General features: G+C 30.2%; 4 protein-coding genes across 5 annotated transcripts; 3 read left to right on the top strand and 1 right to left on the bottom strand.

Annotated features, from left to right (window-relative positions):
- Window positions 1-1,684: 1,684 nt before the first annotated feature.
- Window positions 1,685-5,251, top strand: LOC122630028 (choline-phosphate cytidylyltransferase A-like). Its single transcript, XM_043814046.1, has 8 exons — window positions 1,685-1,824; window positions 2,628-2,736; window positions 2,872-2,988; window positions 3,069-3,220; window positions 3,336-3,557; window positions 3,689-3,856; window positions 4,227-4,348; window positions 4,463-5,251. The coding sequence occupies exons 1-8, from the start codon at window positions 1,714-1,716 to the stop codon at window positions 4,563-4,565; spliced, it is 1,104 nt and encodes a 367-aa protein (XP_043669981.1). The 5' UTR covers window positions 1,685-1,713; the 3' UTR covers window positions 4,566-5,251.
- Window positions 1,685-20,201, bottom strand: LOC122630023. 2 transcript variants are annotated; one of them, XM_043814037.1, is made up of 20 exons: window positions 20,099-20,201; window positions 19,785-19,975; window positions 11,615-11,837; window positions 11,375-11,540; window positions 11,080-11,299; window positions 10,726-11,005; window positions 10,160-10,606; window positions 9,836-10,075; window positions 9,678-9,768; window positions 9,351-9,601; window positions 9,103-9,277; window positions 8,756-9,027; window positions 8,591-8,702; window positions 8,432-8,518; window positions 8,204-8,338; window positions 7,850-8,124; window positions 7,637-7,761; window positions 7,416-7,571; window positions 6,887-7,349; window positions 1,685-1,822 (listed from the first exon to the last, which is right to left on the bottom strand). In XM_043814037.1, exons 1-19 carry the CDS (start codon window positions 20,149-20,151, stop codon window positions 7,261-7,263), a joined length of 3,588 nt encoding a protein of 1,195 aa, XP_043669972.1. In that variant the 5' UTR covers window positions 20,152-20,201; the 3' UTR covers window positions 1,685-1,822; window positions 6,887-7,260. The 2 variants fall into 2 exon arrangements, with proteins under 2 accessions (XP_043669972.1, XP_043669973.1); XM_043814038.1 differs by lacking the exons at window positions 19,785-19,975; window positions 20,099-20,201 and adding an exon at window positions 12,082-12,502.
- On the top strand, window positions 12,551-14,057 carry LOC122630034. The gene is made up of 6 exons (XM_043814054.1): window positions 12,551-12,678; window positions 12,758-12,874; window positions 12,951-13,034; window positions 13,094-13,126; window positions 13,190-13,756; window positions 13,886-14,057. The coding sequence occupies exons 1-5, from the start codon at window positions 12,551-12,553 to the stop codon at window positions 13,395-13,397; spliced, it is 570 nt and encodes a 189-aa protein (XP_043669989.1). The 3' UTR covers window positions 13,398-13,756; window positions 13,886-14,057.
- On the top strand, window positions 15,496-18,640 carry LOC122630032 (myosin regulatory light chain 2). Its single transcript, XM_043814052.1, has 5 exons — window positions 15,496-15,633; window positions 17,128-17,358; window positions 17,562-17,745; window positions 17,826-17,898; window positions 17,961-18,640. The coding sequence occupies exons 1-5, from the start codon at window positions 15,631-15,633 to the stop codon at window positions 18,112-18,114; spliced, it is 645 nt and encodes a 214-aa protein (XP_043669987.1). The 5' UTR covers window positions 15,496-15,630; the 3' UTR covers window positions 18,115-18,640.
- Window positions 20,202-20,219: the final 18 nt, after the last annotated feature.

Below are 20,219 nucleotides of genomic sequence, written 5' to 3'. Positions count from 1 at the left end.
TTGATCTATCATGGAGCAACAATAAAATTGGAACTTAAAATTCCGTTAAAAAATACACGAATTTCAATGAATCACGTAAAAAGTATCTGTGGCAACCCTTTTTAATAATATACTCGAAGAAATTGCTTTGAACGCTTCACGTTTTATAAAAATTTTGCGTACATAGTCAAAATTTATCGGACACAACAAATTAGAAGACAGAAAATTAGGGCGTGAAAAGGTTAGTATAGTTATATACATACAAATTTTCGTTGGTTTCGACGAGACTGAATTGTGATCATTGAAAAAATTCTATACGATAATCATATAATACGATACATAACCGTTAAATGTGCAAGTATCATAGCTATCTTTCAATGTGCTGCTGCTGCATTGTTCTTTTATTCCTAACGGTTTGATTTTTGTTTTCATTCGTTTTCCTTGAAGTTACGCGTCATGTTTGTATCATTAAAACTATATATGCATAACTTTAAAAATTATTCCAAATAAAAAATATAAAAGAAACATATTTTGGTAACAAATTCAAATAGGATAACATCTTAGTCATTTTAAAATTCATACTGATGATTCATCAATATAGAATCTGTTTGTTATAGCAAAGTAAACAATTGTAAATGAGTATATGAAAAAATTTAATAAAAAATAAAAGATACATATATAAATTAAACGTTTTATATGATATATAAAGCCTATCACCAATATATACAATGCAAGTCTATATTGTTCTTTTGCATCACAGGTTTATGTCTGTATGGAATTATTTATAATATTATATATATATGTTTTTGTAGAGAATATAATCCTGTAAATCTATATTTGACAGATATAAGTATACTTACAATTGGTCACAAAAGTATCTAGTCATGTTTTGAAATAATTATTTCTATGTATAGCGATTAAACAAAAAACTTTGAAATTTAAGTAGATATAGAGATATTAATGTACTATATATAGAAAGCATAACACAAAAGATTCTTTTTTCTACCTTTATTTTACAATGATAAAAAATATAAAATAAGTTTTTTTAGTTTTTGTCAAGTGTATTCATTTTCTATAAATGTTTTTAATAAAAAATATTTTAGATTGCTTATATTATATTTTGTATCACTGTTATAATAAAAAAACATTCTCTTTTTTTTTCATTTTTCACATACTTTGTATAGTACACTAATTTTTCTATATCTAAAACTTTTGGTATAATTAGGAATACAATTATCCGATTTGAAAAAGTGTAAAATTTTTTATAGCACTGTATATATATAAATTTTAAATAAATTCAACATATTAGATATATTTTCCAGTGGTGTCACTATACATATTCATGGCTCTCCTTTTTGTGTACGAATTTATTTGTGCACAAAATATAATATATGTGTGTCCTGCATGTGTGCACAGGTATGCCATTATATAAACAATTCAATCGTAGATAGAAACACATATCTGTTTTATTCAAATTAAATATATACCTATATATATATATCTTTGTATGTAACATGTACTAGTAAACACAGCTTTGTACGTAACATGTACTAGTAAATTTTTTTCCATTTACTATTTTTAATAAGTGTAGAACTAATGCCTTTATCATTATAATTTTTTATTAATTCATATATATTTTTAACATGTCATATATAATTTATAAATGAATGTATGTGTGTATTTAATTCTAGTGTAAAGGACACTTCATGGGTTTAAAGTTGCTATTATAAAATCATGTCAAGGAAGCGCTGTAGAGAGGAAACTATGTTGAACTCTGTATCACATACAAATAATCATAATGGAGAAAGTACGTCTTCTTCTAGAGAAAATTCCCCCATCAATCCTGTAAGTAATAAATTTCTTAAATAACATTCCACTAAACATGTGACTATTTAAGTCTTTTATCTATTTATAAAGATATAAATTATATTTAATAATACTATACGATACTCTATACATATATAACATTGTTTTTAATCAATTTAGAACATTCAATTTCATATTCTAAAATATAAAATGATTTTTATATATAGATTGATATTAACAATTGATAATATATAATCAATTTGTATGTGTTTACATATATCACGCGCGCGCGCGCGTACGCGCATACACATGTTCTTAATACCACTGACACTATTTATAACTAAAATCACATGTACCATGTCTTATTTAGTCAACAGAAAGCATATAACTCAATATCAACTGATAACATTGTGAACATGACATAATATTGACATAAATAAATGTCAAGTAAGAAAACTTTACAAGTGGTAGAAGTCTAAATATATTTTTGTTACACTTTGATTAAACATTCATTAATATTGATAAACTTCATCAAACATTCTATTTTATGTGTAAAATGAAGTGAATTATTTGTTTTAAAAAATGATAAATTGGTAGATATAATGTCTTGAGGGAATAAAAAATGTAATGGTCACATAAACATAATTATAATAATCAAATGCATATAAAAATCTAAAACTACAATATGAAATTTTTAATAAGCATATAAGTTAGAATATTAATATAACAAATTCTATAATTTATAATCTGCAGAAATTTTCAAATTTGAATTACTTCAAATTAAAAATCTAAGTTATATTATTATTGAAATAAATTAGAAATTATATCTAAATTTATTTCAGTCAATTTGTAAAGAGGCTCCATTCAGTGATGATCCAGAAGCAATTGCTGAGAGAGATGCAAGTGATTATAATACTCAAATTACATTAAGAATGGCACGTAGTGGAAAAGGTTGGCTTATAAAAATATTTATGTAATGACATTTATTACTTGCATGTTATAACTTTAACAACATTATCATTATAGTTGTACTTTTATAATTATACTATATCATTACAGTATTTTATAACATGATATATTTTTTAGCACCCAGAAGGGTTAGAGTATATGCTGACGGTATATATGACCTGTTTCATCAAGGACATGCTCGACAATTATTACAAGCTAAAAATATATTTCCAAATGTATATCTCATTGTTGGAGGTGAGATCTTCAATTCTATTTACAATTTTTTAAAGAATTTAAAGATTATTATAATTCTTTATTCATTTTTTATTTTATAGTTTGCAACGATGAATTAACACATAGCAAGAAAGGAAGAACTGTTATGACAGATGCTGAAAGATATGATGCAGTAAGACATTGTCGTTACGTGGATGAAGTAGTAAGGGATGCTCCATGGGAAATAGATGATGATTTCATTAAGAAACATAAAGTATGTTTTATTTATTACAAGAAAGAATTCCTATTAATTGTATAAAGTAAAAATCATATGTGTAATACATGTTCTATATCATCCATATCAAAGTTGTAATCATTTGTTTTTATAGATCGATTTTGTAGCACATGATGACATACCTTACATGACAGATGATGGTTCAGATGTTTATGCTGCATTAAAAGCTAAAGGTATGTTTGTAGCTACACAAAGAACAGAAGGAGTATCTACATCAGATATTGTTGCAAGAATTGTTAAAGATTATGATATTTATGTAAGAAGAAATTTAGCACGGGGTTACAGTGCCAAAGAACTCAATGTTTCTTTCCTTAATGTAAGTCATCTACAAGGAGCATTAATATATTTTGAAGTTTCTGATTCTAGTAGTTCAAGTTTTTTGAACTAAAATTATGAAAAAGCACCTTTAGTTACATTGTGCTTCATTTTAAGACATTGTAATTTCAGGAAAAGAAATTTCGATTGCAAAATAAATTTGATGACCTCAAAGATAAGGGTAAACGAGTAATGGAAAATATAGGTGAAAAACGTATGGACATGATTAGTAAATGGGAAGAAAAATCACGAGACTTTATTGATGCATTTCTTTTATTATTCGGAAGGGAAGGAAGATTGGTGGGTAGTATTTATGGAGGAATTTTCCTGTTAATTATTTTGTATTTTATCTTAATAATTCAATATAAAGCATGTTCACAAAAGGAATAAAAAATGTTCTATATAACAATACAAATGAATTCTCTTTTATTCCTAGATGAATAATGATTTTGAAAAATTACACCTTTGAAGATCTCTTATTTCAATTTCGTTGCATACCATTGTGTATGTAAAAATAAAATAAAATATTTCAGAACAAATTTGGTATTTATTATAGTACTTCTATCATATTAATATATATTACATACTGACAGAACAATGAAAAACAAGTGCTAGTCTTGAAAAATAGATGAGTGATTAATTCTACTTTTAACTTTTTCTTTTTTTGCAGTCAACAATTTGGAATGAAAGTAAAGGACGTTTGATGCAAGCACTTTCACCTCCAGCAAGTCCAAAAAGAGATGGCAGTCCAAATAGTAGTAATAGTAGCAACAACGATGAGGATCAAACAAGGTACATTACAACATTACAATGTTTTTCAATCAATTAATTAATGCATGTAATATAGTTTATTATATATAAGTCTTTTATGAATCTAAAGTAATAAAAAATATTATGCATTTATAGTCCTCCACCAAAAAAGACTGGACGCTACGAATTTTCACAAAGTACCCAATATCTAAGCGATGATTATAGCGATGATGAAGAAGAAAATTTACAATCCAAGTGATAAATCATTATATAAATGCAATGTATCTTCTTATTACGACCAAAATTAGTGTGCTATTTTTTTTTAACATTAGACATATTTTCATACAGCTATATAAGCTGTTTCTACAGAGAATAGCACTATGCTTCATAATTTTTGTATGGTAAAACTACTATACATAAAGCAAAACATTTGTTATTATATGGAAATTTAGTACAATTATGAATTATGCAAGTTGGAATATAGACATTTAAATCTACAAAAGATATGTAGATTATTTAAGATATCTATTACATCAAATTTATAATTTTTTTCAGTTGTTGCTGTGGTATTATTTATTTGTATTATGTTCCTAATACAGCAATGAATTATTTACTTACTCTAAATTTCTAAATATTTTTACATATATTAGTATTTATACTTTCATGTACTAAACAAGATATTGTTTCCAGTATTTATTTTTAAACAAATAATCTGTAGAAAGAACTGGTCTATGTATACATATATTCAATAACGATTTCTCTTACTTTATCATCAATTTTGTACAGAACATATTATAGAATAATCTTATGTCTCATTGTACAGATATCTTAGATACAGAGTAAATATTTCATCTATAAAGACATATTACTTTTACATTGTTGCGAATAACGCATAACCCTAGAAGTGATCTATAAAATAAATAAATAAATAAATAAATATATATATATATATAATCTTACAAAACATAATTGACCATAGAAATGATGATTATTATTAACAAATGAACCAGTATGCAAGAAATAGATAAACAATACTTCCAGGATAAAAGAAACATTGTTTTATAGAGCCTATTCATATTAATTATATTGAATAATATATACTAATTTATTATAAACACATAATAATAAAAATGGTACATTAAACATATAATAGTTTATATATGCAGACATATTAAAGTCTATAAAATATACTCTAAACTGAGAAGAAAATTAAGAAGAATAACATAAAAAATAATAATCATGGTAACATTTTGTATATAAGTAATGAACGCAATATATAACAAAGTTATTTTTATAGTGAGGTTTTTAAGATTTTATTTATTACAAAAATAAACAAGTTCATCTTCAAAAATAAACAAAATATAATTTCACATAAACTAAATACGACAAATATTTTTATGACAAAAAAATTATAAGGTGCCTCTTTATAGATATATTTGCGTTCAATATTTTCGAAACTAATACTTTTCAAAAACATTATACCATGTTTAACGGAAGTGTTGAATCTTTTAAAAACATATGTAATTGCATGCATTAAAAATTTTCCATTTCTTGTAATATATCACCTGTGCCTCAGTCTAATATCTGTAGCTGGAGTACATATATTGAGTATTATAAATGCCTTCGAAGATATTAATAAGATAGTTGTTATATAATGCAATGTCAATTATATATTAATATTGATATTGCCATATATTTACACTGGCCTATAATGCAATAACTATTATTGTTATATGAATATCATTGTCTTCAATAATGTGTATGATAACAATATAATTGTTATCATTTATTAAATAGAGGATAAACATTATTATTTATAGTGAATTTATTACTAAAAAATTAAATTTAATCATGATTTTAAAAGTTACAAATCAAACAACTTTATGGCAGATGGGTAAATTTTTCCATATCTTAATATCTTTTCAAGGCATATAATTCTCTTAATGAAATAATTTAATATAAATATGTTTAAATAATTAGTAAATAACTAATATTAAATAGAATAAATAAAACTTTAATAAATAACTTTATTTACATACCTATATTTTCGATTAAAGAATGCATGTTTTCTTATAGTTTTGCTTATATTTGTATTTTTATTTTTGTTTAATACAAATATATATACATATACATACATATTTACCATTATTTAAACAATATACAACGACACAAGTGGCGATCGCTGAAAACTCAAGGCAATAATTTCGATCGGTGAAACGAGTAAATTATAGTTTCAAATTGATAATATAAAAAATTATCAAGTAAAAAATCTGTTTATAAAATATGTTTTTATGTGAAAGATTGTTTTGTAAAGACGTACATTATAATGGAGTCTTTCGTTTGATAACTGTTGATATAATTTGTATCAATTTGAAACTTTAATTTCTAAACTAATATATGTTTCGTCTCATCGACAAAAATCTACGCCTCGAGTTTCTAACAATCGCCACTTGACATCGCTCTTTGGCTTTATTACAAGTAATTAATAAATATATTTTATCATCGTATATAAAATATTTTAGTCGTAAAATATATTTAATTATATATATATATATTTATTTATTTATAAATTTATCTTACCTATTATTTACTACGATAATCACTATTACTGTTCACTATCTCATTACACGATACTTAGTCATCGGGATCCAACGATAGACTGACTTATTATTTGTTAAAACCGTTCATATCCCCACGTGCTCACTGTTTTTTTTTACGTTTACATACTATTACTATTGTTTAGTACAAAGTAGGTTATGTTCTGAAATGAATCGCTAGGTTACTTGAAGCGGATTGGTCAATGTTACTATCGATTGTAACAATCAATCGAAACAATAATTCACACTAACGTGGCGCGAAATATAATCTTTATCTTTTTTTTTACATTATCGAATATTGAATTTATAAAAAAGTATATAGATAAATGAGATCATAACAAACATTTTTATTTTATATTAAATTAGTCTATTTACAAAGACTAGTAGGAGTATTGTAAGCAATCTTGATGCGCGGGAAATGGAACCGCTTTTAAACAAATTAAAATCTGAAACCATTTAATTATTATCAATTGATGTGGAATAAATGATAAAATACTAATTATTTTTCATACTTTTATCATTAGGATCTCGTACTCCGCATTGCCGATGCCCCAATGTTGCTTTTCTTTTTGTCTGTATATATCCAGGTATATATAAACTCGGAGCTTCTAATTTCCCAGTCGACATTAATTTACTGAAATCCTGTTCTAATTTATTGGCTATTGGACCTAAATATCAAAAAAAATATATATATAAAATAACATCTCCGAACAAAAAGCAAATAGATACAAACCTTTAAAGTGTATCAAAAATTGAATACAAGCTCCATTGTGTAATATTTTAGTTTTTCTATTATCAATAGATAACATCCATTCAGGAATACCCATTACTTTTCTTACATCTTCTAAGAATTGTGCTCTAAAAGAAAAAATAAAAAGAAAATATAGCAAATTTTTAAAAATAATTATTGCTTTGAATTGCTTCTTTTTTTATAAAATATATCTACACGACAAAACGAGGTGGTTTTCTTATATTTGCATATTTTACTATATCGTTGTCCGGTTCGATATTAGCGCAAGCAAATCTGTTACTTCCAAAATCTCTGTCCATAATAACGATCGATTTTCCCATCGCAGAAACTGGTCCATCTAATGGAAAATTTGGATCTGTGAAAACTCGTCTTTCCGTTCCTATATTGATTGGTCCCAAACGAGATGAAATGTCTCCTACTTGACATCTTAAAGGCAAATCAGGACCACACTCTTGTCTGTATAGATCTTCCTGTTTCGAATTATTGTTGTTATTTAATACGCTTAGATAATCAGCGATGTATGAAAAAGAAAAATACAAATAATTTTACGTTCAAAGGATCTGCTAATTGAGTAAAATAAGGATTCCATGTGTATCCACCTGCGACACATCTAGTATCTTTTACTTTTACAGCCGCATCCACTCCAACAGGATTAACGTATATAGCCCAATTGTGATTCCTTGTCTGTTAAATAAAGAAACTCACATATTATACATATTATATATGTGAAATATACTTTTCAGAATAAAGAAAAGAAAAATAATGTTATGTTTTTACAATATTACGATCATGATTTCCCGGATGTCGTAGCTTCACTTCAATCACTGTCTCACTTTGGCTACCATCTTTATATGCCAGTTGTGACTACAATAATGATTATATTTTAATTTATTTATTAAGATTCTAACTTATATTTAATAATAAATATTATATTACCATTTTAACGTAACCGTATGCAAAACCTTGTGGATGATGAAACGAAGCAATTGCTCGTAATTCTACCGCTTCAGATGGTGCATATCCTCTTTCTATCGTAGAACAAGCCCATCTACAATAATAAATAATGTTATTATGTATACTCTTTTGCTCCTAATATTTTACCTTAAATTTTTGTCTTTTTTATGAATTACTACACTGTGACCAAAAATGCTTCTAGGTCCGAACAATGGAAGCAAGGTGTCGTTATAACTCGTTGTATATTTTTTTCTGTTATCTAGAGTACCAAATTTTCCGCTAAGATCTCCCATTTCATATTGATCCGATGTACCTTCTTTAGAGCCTGGAATGTTACTAGAATTTACACCCAACGGATTCCAGTAATTATATAAAGATGTAGCTTCACAAGGGAATTCTAAATCGATTTCTACCGGAGTCTGCGATTATAAAATATTTAAAACATTAAAAATATCAATATTATTTCTTTTAAAAACTATATTGAAATACATTACCATGTGTATGTGATATCCGCTCATTTTTCCACCAAGTCCTTCAAGATTAATTTCAATGTCCGTGACATCGTATTCGCTTTGTTGAATGAACTCCAATTTTCCTCTTATATTAACAGGTTCACCATTACCAAACCAATCTTTAGCAATTGCTTTTAATCTATATAATCCACCGATTCTGTAGGAAATATTTTACTGAAGTTTAATTTTAATAATCTTATATGAATCAATGAAATTTTTCTTTGATTTACATCGAACAAGCGAGTCTTTCTCCTCTTGCGACTGGTCCATGATCATCGTAAATTACTAAACTCTTTCCTAAAATACTATTTCGTCCAGAAAGTGGCAACATCGTATCTGTGAAAAGCTTTCGAGTTAGTAGAGGTCCATAGAGCTTTTTCCCAGCGATTTCGAGTTTTCCATGTCTCGTGAGATCACCCAATCGACATAGCGAGACTTCAACTGTTGAACAATATTCCGTTTGATTTGGATCCCAGTCGATCTAGTAAATATTTATGCTTCTGATTATTTGTTATTTGTAAAATTTCTTTGAAGATAATTAATTTTATAATCATTACTTTGTGAGGATTATAAGGGGCACCAGCGCTTAGACACCTGCCAGTCCAATTATAATAATCTTTTCCAGGAGGATTATCATGTACCATCCATCTGAAAACGATCCATACTACGATCTCTACCATATATTTTACTTTCACGTTTATCTAACATCTACTACCTATGCTCGGCTGAGTTATTCAATGCACTACCATCAGCATGAACTAGATTTTCAATTATAATAGTTGTATCAGCTTCAGGATTGTTCTTTGGTTGACGAAATATTATTTTTCCTACTATCGGATATCTAAAAACCACTTGTGCCGTAAACATAGGCATTTGTCCTGCATTTTGTGGTAAATGAAGAGCGAAAGTACCACATACCCACGGTATTATACCCTTATTATCAGTTTCATTATACCTTATTAAAAACAAAAAAAAAATAAAAGCAAAATTATTAACTAATTTTATATCGAGAACCTATTATTCCAATATATTATCTTACTTGTGAATCACAAGAGATCGATGAACGATACTATGAATCCCTGACAGTGGCAGATATACGTCCCAATAGATACCATGCAATTTTGCACTTCCAGGTAAAATATCAGTATGATAAGATCCTTCCTTGCGACCTTGAAGCTTTCCTGACAAATCACCAATGCTATATTGATCCTGAGTTCCTAAACCTGCTGGTGGTACTGTCTTTTCGTCGATCTTAGTCGGATTGTACATATTTTTAGTCGTCAAACATGGTTCTCCGACATCTTCTAAAAACTTAGCTGGTTCAGGCGGTAGTTCGTGTATCCTGTAATATGCTACTTTGGTAGCATAACGCAGTCTAGTTTCTAAATTGACTGGTATCAGAGATATATTGATCCATGTCGGATTAAACGGAGTCTCTTGGCTTAATGTCACCTCACCCTTTATGCCACGAGAGCTAATTAGTGTTCTGAAACATGTATTTTTTATTTTTTACTACGATCTATGCTGAAAATTACAGTATTGATAAATTTAAATATATATATTAATATCAAAACAAAAATGTAGCTATATTCCGTCCAATCATACTTGGCAAGAATCGCTTTGCGATGATTGATCTTGGCACAAGCCAAAAACGAGTCGTCGTGCGTCGGGTGAAAAATAACTAAGTACAATAATCGATGTGGTCCAAGAAGATCAGCCGGTAGGAGTGATAATTCTGGATCTCTATAAGAAGTCTTGTATTTTGGACTCTGTTTTACGGCAACTTTTATTTTACCTAAACGCGTGTCAACGTCACCGATAGATTTACCAGGACCAGCATTGTCTGGATCAAAAACGGTTTGAAGTATATTGCAACTTGATTTATCTAAAACATATTAAAAATAATTATATACTTAATAAAATTGACTTATATAGACGAAAATATATTTCATTTTTTACCTTTGCCAATGTTAAAAATATCAGTCACATAAATTTTCCAGTGATGTTCTGTATAATCTATCTGTAACTTTTGGTTATTGACATGATACAAATCGGCGTAAATGATAGTATCGGTAATATTGTCACCAGCTTGACCACCAAGCCATCGAAACCAAACTGTTCCAGCTACTGGACCATAAAAACGAGCTTCGGCGAATTTCTCTGTATTTTTCTCAAAAACCTAAGGTCCGGCGATTATTAAAAGAATTGTTTAACATAAAAGAAAATTTTTATTTAGAAAAATATCATGAATTACCGTGATAGACGCACAGATTACTCTAGACGTATAGGAGTCTTTTAGTAACAGACCTTTACCCCATAATCCCTTTTCGCCAGTTAGAGTTACACCTGGAACTTCAACAGAACCTGTTTCATTCCCAGGCATTTCCAATGGACCAACTAGATCCGTCAGATCGATTATACTACGAGCAATAGATCGATTATAAAACTTGAAGAAATATATTTAATCAAAAATATATAAGCACACTTCAAATACCTTTCCCCAAGATGACGGCGACTGCATCGATCGTCTATGACTGTGTAGTCGACAGGAAATTGTGTAATAGACCAGAACCATTGTTGATCTGGATATTGAAGTGTCGTTTGTAAAGCGAATCGAATTCTTATCGAATTCTCTGTTTTTTGTTCAAATCGGACTTCTCCATGAAGGCCACCAGCGGATATATAAGCTGCTAGTTTGAGTGCATTTCCTGATATCACTGTATACACACATGGGAATGTTTTAAAACCAAATATTGTCTTTTTTCGCAATAGATCTAGTTAAAGTAGTAATAGTTACATCGAATTTATAATTCTAGTGAAATAAACCTTGAACAGAATAAATATTTTTAAATCTGTTCCTCGCGTGTATTTTTAATATATTATGATTTTTGATAATATATCAGGAAGGATAATTTACAACGATCATATTGTATATCGACGAACATTAGCGCTTTCACTCACCATAACTTAATAAAAAAAGCCACCACATTATCGATAATTATTAAAGATCTTTTATAGCATTTTCTTTGTCTTAAATTGATCTTTTGAATCGTTAACTCACATGGTTCGACATACGGTAGAAAACTGTAGACTTACAACGGTGGCCAGTCAAGGTAACGCCTCGTACTTTCTTATTTCTTTAAACGGGTATGGTGGGAGTCTTGAGAAGAGGAGAACGATGACCTTTGCATAGGAAAGTGGGACCTGGCGGTATGTCATCTGAGGAACGATTTTTAAACCGAAGAAACAATAAACAATGATTTTTATGAATTATCGAAAAGATCTGTCCTATTGTTAGAGAAAAAATAAAATTTGACTATCAGTTAATTGCATAAATGTCATTAGATATCTGTCAAAAATTTGAATGTTAATAAAATAACCTTACTTGGATCTGAAAATTAATCGTCATATCAAAAACAAGAGGATAGAAATGATTAATAGTCAAGAAGAATTACAACCTGTTTGTAATAAGATGAAACTATTTATAACTTTTGATTTTATACCTAAATTATTACGATGCATTACATTTTATATACGAAACTGTATCGACAAAGTCGTGTGAGTAATGATCTATCGTACGTATCTTTATTTTAATATTTTTAATTAAAAAGATTATTTAATGAATATCTTTTATTAGACATTATCAAAAAGACATAATAACGAGACGATTAAAAAGAAGAAAAAAACGACTTTTTGAAGGTTGTAATTATAGAGGCAAAAACATTAAATGTAAATGTGATTGTAACAGGTGCACGTAAGTAACAAATATTACGTGAATCATATAAAATATTTGTATAAGCATTTGTAATCAGAAAGAATGATTCTTCCAGTAAATACAGAAATATTCATAGCCGTATTTTAGAAACTGGTTTTATGTCAAACATTTGCAATAATCGGCCAACTAAAAATGAAATGTATGTATAAATCATTATATTTTATTATCAGTAGCATAATATCTTTAATTACATTACAGATTAAATACTACGATTGACAATAATTTCATATGGTAAGCGAACACTATCGTTGTTTATAATCGTATAAATATTTAGTTCATATTTTGTTGTTTTAGTTGTACAGACAAGGATCAAGTTCGTTCGTGGACCTTGGAGCACACACAACCACAGGATCACAGAGACGTGTATTTTATCATCTACTTTTCATACTTATTCTTTACATGGATCGCCTGTTTGACAGCAAAATTTATTTTTCACATAAACTGGACAGCTTCCAGCAGTAGTTACAAGTGTTCTTTATTAAATGTTCCAATAAAACTTTAAAAACCATAATCCTTTAATGATAAATTTCATTAGAAATTCAGTTTTTTGCATTAAGTTTGATAATGAGCGTTCGAAGAGCGCTTTTGCCAATTAAAAAGATAACGATCAACGAAATACGGTGACGATATTTGAAGGAAAGCTCTCGATCGTTCGGATGGCTGGGCATGGTGGACGAAAATGCAGCAAAGTGCAGCGTGCATGCCGTTGCTGCAACATGGCACAACAATCCCAACCAAATCCGTATGTTCATCGTCAAATTCTTGTTCCTATTTCGAATCTTGTAATACGTTGACGGAATTAAATGAGGAGATGGATGAAATGCAAACGAATAACTCGACAATTACTGAAGTTATCAGCAAGTACGAATTATATTGTTTGAATATTTTTTATTAAATTGCCAAGTTTACGAGAAAGAGAATTTACAAGAAAGATGATGTAGAATAAATCGATTTTTATCGATCCTTATATCAATATTTTTTTATTAACAGATTTTCAAAGCATCCAAGTGCAGCCAAATGTTCACAGTCACCTTATGAAGTTTCTAAATCGGATTCCAAGATTGAATTCGGCCGAGATAAGAAGTAAGTGTGTATGCGTGAGTGTATGATTCAGATGTGAAGAATGTTATTACATACAATATAAAATCGAATCATTCCGTTACCGTTTGTTATCTAAAAAATGTAATTAACATAGATTATAGAATTTTACGTTTATACTCATATATTTTAGCCAGTCTTCAAATATTTTTAAAAGCGCATCAACAAAGACTATGTGCTTACGACAATGTATAAATGGAAGAAAGAATTTCGCTTTGACGAAACGAAATTTCATAAAAAGAAGGCCCCGCAGAACCGTTTGTTTTGATCGATATGTATAATATTTTAAATATTTGTCGAAGCGACAATAATTCTCACTATTTGTACTTTGACATGATGGAAACATAATATTATGTAATCCTTATATTCCGACACCAAAAAAATTATCGTTCTTTTTATTGATTGGGAAGAAAATGACGGTATTTTATTAAAAGAAAATAATGTGATACTTTTCATTCATCTTCTTTAAATGATTATATATATATATTATGAACTAAGAAATTAATGTAGGCATTATAAATAATGAAGAATAAAATCGGGCATGGTAGTAAATTTCAGTGTTAGGGTTGCATCCTTTTAGATAGTTTTTTATAATTAATATTTATCAAGCTATACGACCATTTTAATCTTTGATCATAATACCCATATTAATCACTTATTGTTAATAAAATGTATATAGATTACCCGATATCATGAAAGTGCAGTGGCATGTCGTGGCTCTCAAATATCGGGCAGTTATTTTTGGTATCCACGTGCTTTGGATATCGGAGTACAGATCGAAAACGAAAGCCAAAAATAATGAATCATCATCAAAAACTACAATTCTTTAATTGGCTGAAATAAAAATTCTATCATATGGCAATATAAATAAAAAACAAAACCATAGAGGATATTTATCATCCACTTCGACAGATTATATTTCTTTTTAAATAAATCTAAAACCGTAATCCATGACGCAACACAGGTCGAACAGTCCTTTTTTTCATCTTGCCATCTCCAATCCGTAAATAAAAACTAAAAATGAATTCAGCCGAAAAGTTCTGTATTACGTATGATCAAACAAAAGTACGGAGAAGAACCATCGCGTACGCACGAGAGAAAAATCGGAGAGTTTCGCGTGAGAACCAAAATAAACCAGTAGGCTGATCAACAATATGGAGTCGCAAGATATTGCTAATGGCGGGTGTGCGGAAAGTCAAAGAGAGGAAACCAAGTTTCTTCCTGATCGATGTATAAACGTAGTAGATCGTATCGATCGTATACGAAGGGTAATGGAGTCATTCGTTATCTTCGTTCGTTTCCAGGGGCACCCTTGACTTATATTTTCGTTCTGAAAAGCAAATCCCGGTAGCGCGAAAGAAGAGGGCGGTAGACAGGCACCAGTCGCGCCGCCGTTCCTACGGTCCTCGGCAAACTGTTTTAGTCGAAACATCGAAAGGTTCGCTATTTTGAGGTGGCTCGCACTAAATATGGTCAGATAGGCGTTGGCGTTGTACCCGGGCTGGGCACCCCTGCTCGAGCAGCACACGATGGTGGGGGAATCCACCAAAGTTACTTAGACAAGTTCACCTCTATGATTCGGACAGTTGGTTAGTTGTGACCATCTCGTACAATCCTCTTAGAAACCAACTGTAGATATGGTAAGTAGGTACCGGTGTTATTAACGAGGTACCATTACAACCCGTAAAACTTAATCGCGGAAAAAAAAAGGATTTTTTATGGAATTTCTTGCGAAGTATAATATTTAAACTTATATTTCTACCTTGCGGGAAGATCAAGGAAGAACGCAACATGTTTTCTATACGTGATAGCTTGATTAGTGGCCGAAGAATCGATGCCAAGACGTGTCGTACAACGACGTTGGATTCCACGAGGATGATCGATCGATGGATTACGCGGTGTGTGTCGTAAATGATATGCCAAGTGACGTATCGATGAATGGAGTGCAGCTTGCAGCCTCCATGCTCACGAATTGTGTTAATGGAGTGCAAGAGTGGTCTCCGTTAGACTCTTGGCCGTTCGCCATTTCATACTTTGGTGCCACTTCCGTTTATCTTTTGATTAGCCTTTAGAATATGGTGTATCTATTATTTATCTTTACCTGAAAAGTCATAAGGATTTATATTTTTCTTAATAACTCCTCTGAATTCTTAAGATATTTCATGTATCATGCTCTTCGCATTGTTCTCATGTTTTTTAAGCAAATTCGTCAAGACGATGACGATGTCGTTACATTAATGACAAACCTAAAACAAATTTCCAATTATAACATCGTTTTCATCTCTTTCATATAAAAAGTTATAGGAAGATCATTCAAAGAAGAACTCGTTTCTACTACAAATTTTATAGAGTCAAACTAATCTATAATAAACGAACAAGTATTTCTTCAACTACGTATGGCTGTTTATAAAAATATCAGAATTATGTAATGATCGTAACTCGAGAGGCGGCGCACTGTCGAGACGATCGGTCTATATACGTCTTGGCTTCATGTCGACAGTACTACTAATAGGGTGGTTCTATTTTTAGTATCAGCAAACGATGCCTTTTGAATTTTCCCTAGCGACTTTCGGATCGAGTCATAACTTCTATCGAAGAATTAAAATTTATCAATTACAAAAAGCTCCTTTCGTACTATAGTGATAAAACGGTATTTACAACATATTTTAAAAAGCATAAGAACAAAATTATGCATTACGTTCTAATTTTACCAAAACATTGGCAATATTTGTACGTATAAGTTTGAAATTAATTCGATATCTCACTTTTGAAATTAAACAAATACAAGAACGAGCAAATAAATGGAGTCTAATCTTAGAAACGTTTCAAGAAACGCTTGGTTTCATTCAAAATCTATGGTCAAAGTACTCCGTTTTCGTTCTACATGTGTAACAAGTTCCAGTTGAACAAGATACAAACTTTTGAGAATATATAAAATTACGAGGGACCACTTGTTGCGTCGGTATCATCTCAAGATGATCTCTTCTCATGATGATAAATACATTGATTTACTTAATCGATTATCTTAACTCATAAACTAGTCTCACGTAAAAAACATTAAACTGATTTGTCAAAGAAGTCATAATATTGTGACGGAGGAGTATTTACTTCGACAAGAAAATCATACGTTTTAGGCGGATAAGGAAAAGAAGAAGAAGACCAAAAAGAAGGAAGAGGCAGCTCCGGCGCCTCCTCCTCCAGAACCCGAGCCAGCACCGGCTGAAGAAAAACCACCAACCCCAACTGGTACTCCTAAGGAATCTGGATCCGCAAGGGCGAGCAGTCGCGGTAGCCGAAGGGCTAAGCGTAGCGGTTCCAGTGTGTTTTCTATGTTCACTCAGAAACAGGTCGCTGAGTTCAAAGAGGTACGTTTGCTCGAATAAAAAAGTCAAGAAAGATACGACGAACGAATAGCATACTTTCTTTTTCATAGACCAATTAGTAGAAAGTTAGGGATTTTCAATTCAAACGAGACGAGACATATTTGTGTCAATCTCTAAACTCGGGTCTTAAAGTGATAAGATAATTGCCAACAAACATACATAATTTGCTTTGGTTGGATCTACAGGCTTTCCAGCTTATGGACCATGACAAGGATGGTATCATCGGTAAAAATGATCTGCGTATGGCCTTCGACTCGGTCGGTCGTCTTGCCACTGACAAAGAAATCGATGAGATGCTCAATGAGGCACCAGCACCTATCAACTTTACCCAATTGTTGAATCTATTCGCTGTTCGTATGTCAGGATCAGGTAATTAAACAAAAGTTAAATCTTCTAAAATATTAGACAAAATCTTCTTGAATATACTGATCAAAATGTTTTTCTATTAGGCGCTGATGACGATGACGTCGTAACAAATGCCTTCAGTACCTTTGACGAGAATGGCAAAATCGATGGAGAAAGGTAAGTCGTTGATAAACTTGATAAAGAACAATTAATATTAAATCGAAATATCATTTTTGCAGACTGAGGCACGCCTTGATGACCTACGGCGACAAATTTACCGCGAAGGAAGTTGATGAATCCTACGATCATATGTACATCGATGACAAAGGTTTCATCGATACACAAAGTCTTATCGCCATGTTAACTGGCACAGGCGACGAAGAAGAAGATTAAACTTATATTACTGACATCCGGAAAAAGAAACACATTAAATTTCTATTCATTGCAAACGAAGTCTCTTGTTACGTCAGGTTCGCCGAGACCGTTTCTGAACATAACGACAAAAAGTATGGCACGAATCTAACGCCTAGCATTCCCTTATCTTATTTTTGATGGCAGAGGTTTAATTTTTTCAAAGGGACATGTACAAAGAACGATCTCAATCCGTTGAGAACACACATTATCTGCCAGAATTCTTTTCATGGTGTGTGCACTTACTGCGTAATCTGAGGATAAACGAGACTTCGAGTCATACCATATTTATCGTTCATATAATAAAAGTATTTTAAAACACCATAACGAAACGACTCTCTTATTGTGCAGTAGTCATCAAGGAATTACGAGCGATCTTGTGTGTGAGAGGAACTGGTTGTTTGTCACATCAGTGTTATTCTTGTTTGATTTCTGAATTTTCAGACAAAAATAAAAAGTACATTTTTGTGGTATATTAAAATATTTCAAATACATTGTAAATGTAAAATGGTCTTTCATTTAGCGAACTACCTATTACAAAATACACTCATTCCCAAATTATTCCGAAATCGAAATTACATTCCAAAGAAAAAGAAAATCAAAGATACAATCATACGAAAGTAAAAATACCTGACCCGAATTACGAATGTTTTCTTTATCCAATAATGTAATATAAGTTTTTTTTATATCATGCTAAAAAAGACTCCTTCTCGTTTAACGCTTGGCTAAGTACCAAAGTATATGTTGATGACACTTGACTAAATTTAACTACGCCCAAATAATTAATATGTACACCGCCTGCCACGAGCATCACCGGTCAACTATTTTATCAAACTAGCCTGAAATTTTCTGGAATATCAGAGAAGTTAATAAAATTCACCTACATATGACATGTGATAGATGTAGCAATTTTTGCCTACGATTACTATATATATGTAAATGATATGCATCACTATATATATATATATCCATTTTTTACTTTTTTTTATTATTTTTTTTTTTATAGAATTCATCGTTCTTTACGCTAGACCAAGTTTCTCTTACGGATCTCAATAAAAAATCGCTAACGAATATAAAATCGAAATAAATTAAATTGAAAATATTAATAAAATTAGATATAATTCTTGTTTACTTATCATCATGAAATAAATGATGATGAAATAAATAAATAAACCATTAAACGATCGTGTTAAATTAAATGAAATATGACGCCAAAAGGAAGTGACATTTGCAGTTTTAGTCAAATAAGAATCAAAATCAATAGAACACTAATTATTTAGCGTTATATACTTATACATGTAAGAGAAAAATATGTTGAAATATTAAAAAAAAGTTAAAAGAAATCAGTTTCATTGATCGAATAATTTAAACTTCACATATAAATTTAATAAGCTCTAATAACAAATCGAAATGATACAGGTATCAAATGGCGCTAATTCAATTTCAATTCAAATGTAATATGAAAATAAATGGAATAATAATATCGTGCGTGTAGATAATTATTATTATAGTTCTATTTTTCAAATTATATATTTATAGCATAATGAAACTTAAAAAGATTCATTTATTAATTAATAATACTTCTATAGAAAGAAATATATTTTTAGTACTATCTTAGAAAATACAAAGATTAATTCAAACGCACGACTTACCAAGTCGATAGCCCGATGATCGAAGTATTCCTCGTAGTGGGTGCAGATGAAATGAAGAGGTTGTACTGTTGCAAGCAAAGTGACACATGGACGTGGCCATAAAGACAGGTGGAAAACCGGAAATCCCAATAAAGCACTTGTGCCAAGTGACGCACTTTACGTTTGGCGAGTGCTTCTTCCTAAGTTTTATACTAATTACATTAATTAAAAAAAATTTTATCAATAATATCTATCACGTCTTCTTTATTACCTCTTCGAGAACAGCGAGGCTTAAACATTTTATTGATAACAAAAAATTGATATGCAAAAATTACCATGACGATGAACATGTTAAATGATATTCCTGGGAAAATATATTTTGTGACATCCAAACTGATTTCACTGGAGATGGTACCAGTACCAATGGAGGGGGCCGATCTTAGATCTATAAAAGAG

This window comes from Vespula pensylvanica, chromosome 6, assembly GCF_014466175.1.
Source record: "Vespula pensylvanica isolate Volc-1 chromosome 6, ASM1446617v1, whole genome shotgun sequence".
In the NCBI taxonomy this organism is placed as follows: Eukaryota; Metazoa; Arthropoda; class Insecta; order Hymenoptera; family Vespidae; genus Vespula; species Vespula pensylvanica.
Note: the sequence above shows the minus strand (reverse complement) of the source record. Positions and strands in the feature narration are given on the sequence as shown.

Excerpts from the sequence above, each read along its gene's own strand:
- LOC122630023 (XM_043814037.1), bottom strand. The coding sequence starts at position 20,151 with ATGTCACAAAATATATTTTCCCAGGAATATCATTTAACATGTTCATCG. Across the intron at positions 9,602-9,677 it reads CCCCTTATAATCCTCACAAA|ATCGACTGGGATCCAAATCA; the intron begins GTAATGATTATA and ends AATATTTACTAG. Across the intron at positions 8,339-8,431 it reads GAAATCATGATCGTAATATT|ACAAGGAATCACAATTGGGC; the intron begins GTAAAAACATAA and ends TTTATTTAACAG.
- LOC122630028 (XM_043814046.1), top strand. The coding sequence starts at position 1,714 with ATGTCAAGGAAGCGCTGTAGAGAGGAAACTATGTTGAACTCTGTATCA. Across the intron at positions 2,737-2,871 it reads AATGGCACGTAGTGGAAAAG|CACCCAGAAGGGTTAGAGTA; the intron begins GTTGGCTTATAA and ends TATATTTTTTAG. Across the intron at positions 4,349-4,462 it reads AACGATGAGGATCAAACAAG|TCCTCCACCAAAAAAGACTG; the intron begins GTACATTACAAC and ends ATGCATTTATAG.
- LOC122630032 (XM_043814052.1), top strand. Across the intron at positions 17,359-17,561 it reads AGGTCGCTGAGTTCAAAGAG|GCTTTCCAGCTTATGGACCA; the intron begins GTACGTTTGCTC and ends TTGGATCTACAG. Across the intron at positions 17,746-17,825 it reads TGTTCGTATGTCAGGATCAG|GCGCTGATGACGATGACGTC; the intron begins GTAATTAAACAA and ends TTTTTCTATTAG.
- LOC122630034 (XM_043814054.1), top strand. The coding sequence starts at position 12,551 with ATGATTAATAGTCAAGAAGAATTACAACCTGTTTGTAATAAGATGAAA. Across the intron at positions 12,875-12,950 it reads TGTGATTGTAACAGGTGCAC|TAAATACAGAAATATTCATA; the intron begins GTAAGTAACAAA and ends TGATTCTTCCAG. Across the intron at positions 13,035-13,093 it reads CGGCCAACTAAAAATGAAAT|ATTAAATACTACGATTGACA; the intron begins GTATGTATAAAT and ends ATTACATTACAG.